We start from the raw sequence: 9,031 nt of genomic DNA on the forward strand, positions 1-9,031 counted from the left end.
GGGGGAGGGGTGCGTGCGCCCCCCTTTAATTTTGTAAACGCGCCCCCTCTTTACGGAATTCCTGGGTCCGCCCCTGGTCTTTCAGGCATACAAGTGTATTTAGCAAACTCCAAACATTCAGTGTGCATGTTCAATTGATGCTCTCTGTGTAATGGAAACATGACAATTTATTAGTCGCTTTTCAATATGTGACAGAGATATAAATCCAGGTGTTGTGTATAATACAATATACTATGAAGGTAACAAGAGACAGTGACAACAAGAGAAGTCTTTGAGTCTATATGCATGTCAGGCAATGCAAAGATTTAATCACATACAGTGTACAGGGCATGCATGAGTATTACATGTGATTCTGAAATCCAAGTTCAGTGTACAAGGCATGCATGAGTATTACATGTGATTCACATGTCCAAGTTATTACATGTGTATTAGCAACAAGGCGCTAATATTTGTTTGCGGTTTTGATCTATTCACAGATCGAATAAACAAGCTTCACGGCTTAACCATCTCAATCCACGGCTGGGCTAAACTCGGGTTCCATTCTTCGACTATTCATTAGTGGTGTGTTGTTATTTGCCATTGATAACAAAGTAAGAGAAGCTATTGAATTCTTCTTTTCTGACAGCTTTAACATGCATATTTGTTGTTCGAAGTATAAGTATCATATTACAACCACAGGAGGATTAATGGATGCAGCTGTGCCTAGTACACAAAATACGTTACGGTGAGCGTTTGGTGCATTATTTGAATTTTAACGGCTAACAACCTTCAAATATCACAGAAATGTTATAGATTTACAATAATCATGTCATTCTGGTGGAATATATCATGTTCTGTGGTATTTGGGAAGGAATGCAAAAGGGAAGGACCATCTTTAATAAAGAAAGACCAATCACCAAATATTTCGGAAAATTTATTTTAAGTCACGAGTATTTCAAGCGTAAGGAAATACGCCAGCAAGTCACATCGTCACTCTGCAAATACAGTTTAGACAAGCAGTAATACATTATTGGACTCCTCTTAACAATATTGAACACGGCATGGTTGGAATGCCACACACGCACACATATGAAATAAAACAAATCAATAAATGCTATACTGCTATACATACAAAGTGGAATTGCGACACACGATCGTTAACGGCCCGTTAACGACCCCCCCCCCCCCCCGACATACTGTACAGGCATGCTAACCTGGAAACATTGAACTGCACATTCCGTGCATATGAGACCATTCTGAAGCAAATAATTTTCACACAACAATAGATATAATTATAATGTACTCTTAAATGAATCCCACAAGGATTGGAACAATCATTCCCCAGCATTCCCACTGATTCCCATTGATCAGTTACTAGCCATGCCCTATACTGTAGTTATATTCGTGGTTTATCATTTTCTTTATTAATGACACTATTTAGACGTGTAGTATATTTACGACGAGGTTCGATTTTGCTGCAGTATCTACGGGAAAGTGTTGCTATTTGCTATTACTTGTATGTGTGTGCGTCTCGTATAACCAGTGTCATCCGGAGTGTTCGTATTTGGTGATTTGTGTGTTGAGTTGTTTAACTCAAATGATGACAGTGCTATTGTGAAAGCTTGGCGATGGGCTGTTTTGATTAGCGATGGTATTCAAATTTATTGTAATGCTGTTTAGGACGGTTTGCTTTTAATACACACGTTTCCCTTTTTTCCTCATTTTTTCCTCCCCGTGTATGAACAATAACAATTGCAGCAGCAGGAGCAGCAACAGCCACAACAAAATCTACACTGATATGCCACAAACCAGGACATAGCGATAATATAGCGACCAATATAATCTACGTACTCATGAGGCAACATGCTGACGACTACGAAAAAAAAAATACTGATAGGGAACACTAACTTGGTAATTATTTTCGAGAAAGACGAAGAGCTAGTCTTAGGACGAGATAGAGGGAGTCAATTAAAAGAATGCAACTCACCCTAATGAACGTTCTTCTAGTTTCAATTTAAGATTGGAGGATATTATAAACGTAACGATTTGTTTTTCTTTTAACCTCGGAATCTCAATATCGAAAGGCCATGGCGTGATGATTAATCCAACGAGAAGCTATACGATAATCAAGACAATTTTGTAAAATACAACCAATGAAATATTCGAATGAATCGATGGTTCATAACTTGACCGTACCAAATTGAATTAACTATTAAACGTACTTGAGAATCCAATCGTCAACAGAGTCGGTGGAGCATAAATAGCGGTGGAACAATTGTCGGCAGAGCAAATGTCGGCGGAGCATAATATGTCGAGTCACCTGTGTATACAAAAGTGTTAAGCATGGTCGCAGAAATGAAGACTTCCTTCTCGTTTGTAATGATAGATGGTAATGACGGAGAGAATACATTAACTTTGCTTTGAACTTTTTCAGAATCACAAATGTGAGTTTGATAAGTGGCTGCGAGAGTCTATACAGATTTGTATATCTAGGTAACGATCGGTACATTTCCGGGAAAGAGGAAGTAAGCCCAGTGCCTGACGGAGACTGTGTATTCTCTGTATAACAATGACCAACGAAAAGTATAGTGTCAGAACTACCATGGCAAACCACATAATGGCAAGCAGACGATGTCAACAAAGGGCTTGAAGTTTTTTATGCCTCCGCCACGAAGTGTCGCCGGAGGCATTACATACGTGTGTTTTCGGGTTGTCCGTCCTTCCGTCCTTTCGTCCGTCCATCCGTCCATCCGTCCGTCCGTCCGTCCGTAATCGATTTTGTGGACAGCGTAACTAAAAAACCGTATGAGGTATCCTAATGAAACTTGGCATGTGTATGTATGAGTTGGCGAAGTTGTGCCTATCAACTTTTGGGTGCACATGCTCAGGGTCAAAGGTCAAATGTCAAGATCAAATGCTCAAAATTTAACAATTTCCCCCATATCTATGCAATGCCTGAAGGTATTTTCTTGAAACGTAGTGTATACATGAACTATCAAATGAATATTCTCTAGGTAGAGTATAAGGTCAAGAAGTCAAAGGTCAAGTTAAAAGTGCTTCAAGGTATCTTCATGGAACTTAGTACATATGCATGTAGTGACTGGCAGTGATTATCTATAGAATTTCGTGGTGATGGGGTCAAAGGTCATGGGTCAAAGGTCAAGGCGAATTCCTCAAATTTCTTTTTTCCCCTCATATCTATGCAAAGCCTGCAAGATTTTTCTTGAAACTTGGTGTATACAATCATGTATTACATAATAGAGATTCTCTTGGAAGGTCAAAATGTCAAAGGTCACTTGAAAGTGGTAAATTTCAATTCTTTCATATCTTGGAAGTGGCTCAAGGTATCATCATGAAACTAGGTACATATTTATGCATTGTCTCCCTGACAGTGATTCTCTTAGGAATATTAAGGTCATAGAGTCAAGGGTCAAAGGTCAGGTTAAAATTCTAACAATTCACATTTAATGCTGATAAAACTTATAAAAGAGTCAAAAGTCAAGTAGAAATCCTCCAATCCCCAAATACATGCTCTCTTAGAAAATATAGCCATTCATCTCTTTCGTGTACGATCTACTCGAGACACCATGGTGAAGACTAACACCACAGGGTACCGCCGCGGTACGCGGTACATGTTCTCCAGGGACTTCAAGAAGCATGGTGTCGAACCTCTGTCTACTTTCCTGAAGGTGTTCAAGCGTGGAGACTACGTTGACATCAAGGGATGTGGAGCCTTCCAAAAGGGTATGCCCTACAAGGTGTACCATGGTCGCACTGGGCGCGTCTTCAACGTGACGCAGCATGCTGTAGGAGTGGTTGTCAACAAGCAAGTCAGGAATCAAATCCTGCCCAAGCGCATCAACATCCGCATTGAGCACATCAAGCCCTCGAAGAGCCGCGAAGGGTTCCTGGAGAGGCGCCGCAACAACGACATCCTCAAGCAGCAGGCCAAGGAGAAGGGAGAGTACTACGAGCTGAAGAGACAGCCCGTCCAGCCCAGGAAAGCCCACTTCGTCAGCACAAAGAAGAACGCTCCCTCGCTGATCGAACCCATCCCCTACGAATTCATCGCGTAACTTGGTTGACGCACCTGGGGTAGTAGAATAAATGTACAGAGTGGCATAAATACAAAAAAAAAAAAAAAAAAAAAAAAAAAAAAAAAAAATATAGCCATTCATCCCATTAAACCTAGTTGAAGGAAAGTGAACATTGAACATATTTGTGACAATCATGTCATTTTGATATTTTGCTAATTATGTCATCACACATTGTCAAGACGTACTACAGACCTATTAGGAGAATCATGCATTATAGCGGAGGCATACCAGTCGCATAGCGACATTTCTAGTTCGTAATAAATTTGGGTAAGAAACACACTAGTAAAAAAAAAAAAATGTGTCATTTTTTGCTAGTGATAGTTTTCTATACCTGTTTGTGACATACTTGAGTGTGACCGGTTACACTTGTCCATGGTCTGATGGTGTGGTAAAAACCGCACACACTCACAGCTGATATGCTTTTCTTCATCATTACCATTTGCAACCTGTTTGTGTACATTATTACTGATATTTGATACGGCGAACTTAAAATGGTTGAGCAGCAGGTGGGACACTCCCTACGCAAGACACAGTGGACGTCTGGTCATATCTTAACTTCTGAAATAATAATGCAGCTTCGCCAGCATAGATATGAAAATGGACTCAACCATTACGAGTAAACTGGTATGCTGTTTCATTTGTAAAAGATAGGTGTCTTTCACTTATGTCAATAGCATATATAACCGTGGAAAGTGGAATGAAGGAAAAATTATAATACTCAACATATCATGTTGAGTCGATTTATCTTGCTTTGTCCATAGGACAGGTAAATATCATTATAGAAACGGTACAACCTGAAGAATCAACTTTATTTGAAAAGTGGGAATACGTGCAGAGCCACTTTGCAGGCTTTATTGAGGAAGCATTAGTTATGCTGGTAGTATTGCAGAAAGACAAAAGCTTGACTTTGTTTATAAATTATTATGCTTCATTGTAAAATATGCATGTACAAAAGCTATTTCATATGGAATACCAAAGATAACACATGTAAACCGTGGCAAAATTTATATGTAGTTGTGAAAGTCGATCATTATTATATTCCGGAAATTCTCTTTCAACTCTAAATATTATGGGGATGAAGTCCCTCGATTTCATTTTAAATGATGCTATTGCTGGCACCATGGAATCAAATTGCAATTTCTTGCCAATCTGCCTTGTCTTTATTTTAGTTTGATCTATAATGAGACACACGCTCACACACACACACGCACACGTATACAAACATACACATAACCAAAACGAAAAAGAAAACACGAGAAAGTACTGGTATATATAACAATCACTTTAAGCAACAAATATATATATATATATATATATATATATATATATATATATATACACAACTGTCTCGAAATTACTCATATTTCGAGTTCTATTCTGAAGAATGGGAAAAGACACGCGAATACAAGCGGTATTAAAAATTTACAACAAATACACATGTACACACATCTCTGTATGAACACTGTCAAACACTGTATATAGTTTGTGATGTGATGGTCACACCCTGCATGTTATAAATTTTGCCTGTGGAGATAGATTGACAAGAGTTTTCGCTTTACGGTATCGTCTTCCATACGGTTACAGCTCGTTATTCCGAAGGTTCGTTATTCCGAAGGCTCTTCAGTCCGAAGTTTCGTTATTCCGAAGGTTCGTTATTCCGAATTTCATTTTCGGATTAACAAAATCTTCGGAATAGCGAACCTTCTGAATAACGCCACAAAAATGTTCGGACTAACGAACCCTTTTTCATTTTCGGATTAACGAACCTCTAGGTATAGGGAATTTGTGTGTTTCGGATTAAGGAACCTTTGGAATAACGAACCTTCGGAATCAAGAACCTTCGGAATAACGAACAGCACCCTGCAGATGAGCCAAGACCCCTTGTTTCATACGTGAATATATAGGTATCATAAAAACCTATCATTGATTTGAAATTGAGTATATGAATATAAGAACGACCCAAGTCCGTGGAAGACCATTTCGAGTAAACTAAAAAAAAACTTCATATCTTTTTTATTTGTCCAAAAATATTCTATTTAACTGTGATATGAAGGCAACATTGTATATACAAATTAGAACATATATTATTATGACAATTAACATTTACATTAATTGTGGAGAGGCCATTTTGTGTGGTGGACTTGGGTCGTTCTTTGATTCATTTGGACTTGGGTCGTTCTTTGATTCATATACATAATATTCTGCTACAGAGATGAGAGAAGGATGAGAGAGGGCGCTATTATATGAATGTAAGAATGACCCAAGTCCTTCATTATTACATTAATATAAGATTTAACTCATTCATTTCAGGCACTTCCGGGGGTAATTAGGATTTATCATTTATACACAAGATGAGTCCATGCATAAGCTATAATTTCCCATGTCAAACTGAATTTGGCCAAAATTTGGACTTGGGTCGTTCTTATATTCAGGTCTTCAATTGTAACACGACATTTCCAAATAGAATAATGTAAACCTAAATATAGAATCAAATAAAATGTCTTTCAGGGTGTCTTATGAAAAATTGTTTGATTAAAACATTGTTGATTTCTCCGTACCGAAACTTATGGATCATCACATCGCCTCCAATGTATACGTTGTTTATAACAATATAACGCTCAGTAAGATTTGTGTAATATGAACCATGACTCCATTTTGTCAATATATTTCGATTTTTGCAGTCGAATTTCACTGTGGGGGGGGGGGGGGTTTGAGAGATGTACATGTACTTCATGATAACTGCTAGGGAGTTGAATGTTCCAGCATGATCCTGTCGAATTTACGTGTATTATAGGTATACATCGGAGCTCTATTGTAGCTCGATCCACTAAACATGGGCAAGTCAGTTTGCATGCTATGCACAGTGAAATCTCGGCCACTATAATTATACTGAACAAAACATACGATCCCATCGGTGGCAAAAACCTTACAATTGATATATATATATATATATATATATATATATATAGCATTCTAACTAAAAGTTTCCATGAAGTATAATACAACATAAATATGTAACCAAGTCACTGCCAGGGGGTCTTACCAAAAATAATTCTGATTAAAATATTTTTGATTCAAATGATTCATCACATCACGTTCGGTACGTGTTTACTTATTTTGTTTACATGTGCTAAGCAGAATAAAGCAGAATGAACCATTTGTCAAGCAGGTAAGTCATATTATTCATGACGTGATTGACAATACAGACTTTGCCACAATAGTTCCGTAACAGTAAATTAACACATAAGAAACCAAGTGTTGTCTTTATTATATTCCATAAATACTTCATGTACAAAACGTTGTGATACTACGTACGATACCTGCCCGTAATATGGATCATTCACGTAAACAAATATCCGCTCTTAGCTTTTTTTTTTTTTCGGCAGTTGTAACGGGGGAAGTGACTGTATGTGTATCAGACACAGCTATGAAAAAAGTAATATCATTCATACGAACGATGTATTTTTATACAAACGTGTATTATTACTATTTTGTCGCATAATTTCGGACATGAATTTCATACAGTTCAGAAGCAGCAGTGAGATTGAAATATTCACTTACCTATAAAGATGACCCTTGGTTGCCAAACATACCGATTTGGCAGTCCAAATCAAGGAACCAGCCAATAAATGGTATGTATTTTTCTACTCTAATTCAATTCAATTCATTAATTTTTTTATTTCCATCTTAAAAATGACATGATTAAGAAAAAACTTTGAATTTCAGAAACTCAAGAAATTGTAATCAAATCAAGCAGTAGGAGTCCTACAGGCCTACCGGTAATTGCAGTGTCGTTGATTCTCAAGACAGTTATGTCGCATAACTCACATAATATCAAACAAAACTCTCTAAAAAAGATCGAGTGAAAATATTCACTCTCGAAGGAGTGAATACAAAAAAGAGTGAATTTTGAGATTTTGGAGTGATCCCTGGGGTCACTCTAAAAAGAGTGAAAATGAACATTTCCACTCAAAATTCCCTCCAATTTCATTCTAAAATCACTCTTTTTTGTATTCACTCCTTCGAGAGTGAATATTTTCACTCGATTTTTATGCCTGCGCCACGAAGTGGTGCCGGAGGCATTATGTTTTCGGGTTGTCCGTCCGTCCGTCCTTCCGTCCGTCCGTAATTAATTTTGTGGCAAGCGTAACTAAAAAAAACCTTTAGAGGTATCCTAATGAAACTTGGCATGTATGTGTATTAGGGGGTGAAGTTGTGTCTATTAACTTTTGGGTGCACATGCTCTAGGTTAAAGGTCAAAAGGTCATGGTCAAATACATACAATTTCACTATTTCCTCCATATCTATGCATTGCCTGAAGATATTTTCTTGAAACTTAGTGTATACATGTATTACCCAATTAAGATTCTCTGTTGAAAGTTTGGGGTCATGAGGTCAAAGGTCAAAGGTCAAAAGATCAAGTAAAATATTAAAATTTCACTTTTTTCTCTGTACCTTGGAAATTGTTCAAGGTATCTTCATGGAACATAGTATATATACATGTACCGACTGGCAGTGATTATCTAGAGAATTTAGGGTTCATGGGGTCAATGGTCAGGGGTCAAAGGTCAAGGGCAACACTTCAAAATTTTACTATTTCCCTCATATTTATGCAATGCCAGCAGGATTATTTTTTTTTACACTTGGTGTATGCATGTATAACCCAATAGAGATTCTCTGTTAAGTTTCTTTTCTTTTCTTTTTTTTTTGCCTCAAAGGTCAAAAGGTCAAAGATCAAGTGAAAATGCTGAACTAACTGTTTCCTCCATAATACTATCTAGGAAATGGTTGAAGTCATCTTGAAACTTACTACATATTTATGCATGTTCTGCCTGACATTGATTATCTTAATATGAATTTTAGGGTCAAAGGCCAGATGAAAATGGTGTAGCAGCTAGACTTTCTCTGCTTCTCTCTCCCCCACAATCTATCTCTCTCCGCTCCAATCTCTCTGC

The 9,031-nt window shown here is 37.6% G+C and overlaps 1 protein-coding gene across 1 annotated transcript; it reads left to right on the top strand.

Moving 5' to 3' along the window:
- Positions 1-3,517: 3,517 nt before the first annotated feature.
- On the top strand, positions 3,518-4,114 carry LOC140239566 (large ribosomal subunit protein eL21-like). Its single transcript, XM_072319398.1, has one exon. The coding sequence runs from the start codon at positions 3,567-3,569 to the stop codon at positions 4,053-4,055; it is 489 nt and encodes a 162-aa protein (XP_072175499.1). The 5' UTR covers positions 3,518-3,566; the 3' UTR covers positions 4,056-4,114.
- Positions 4,115-9,031: the final 4,917 nt, after the last annotated feature.

This window comes from Diadema setosum, chromosome 16, assembly GCF_964275005.1.
Source record: "Diadema setosum chromosome 16, eeDiaSeto1, whole genome shotgun sequence".
NCBI lineage: Eukaryota > Metazoa > Echinodermata > Echinoidea > Diadematoida > Diadematidae > Diadema > Diadema setosum.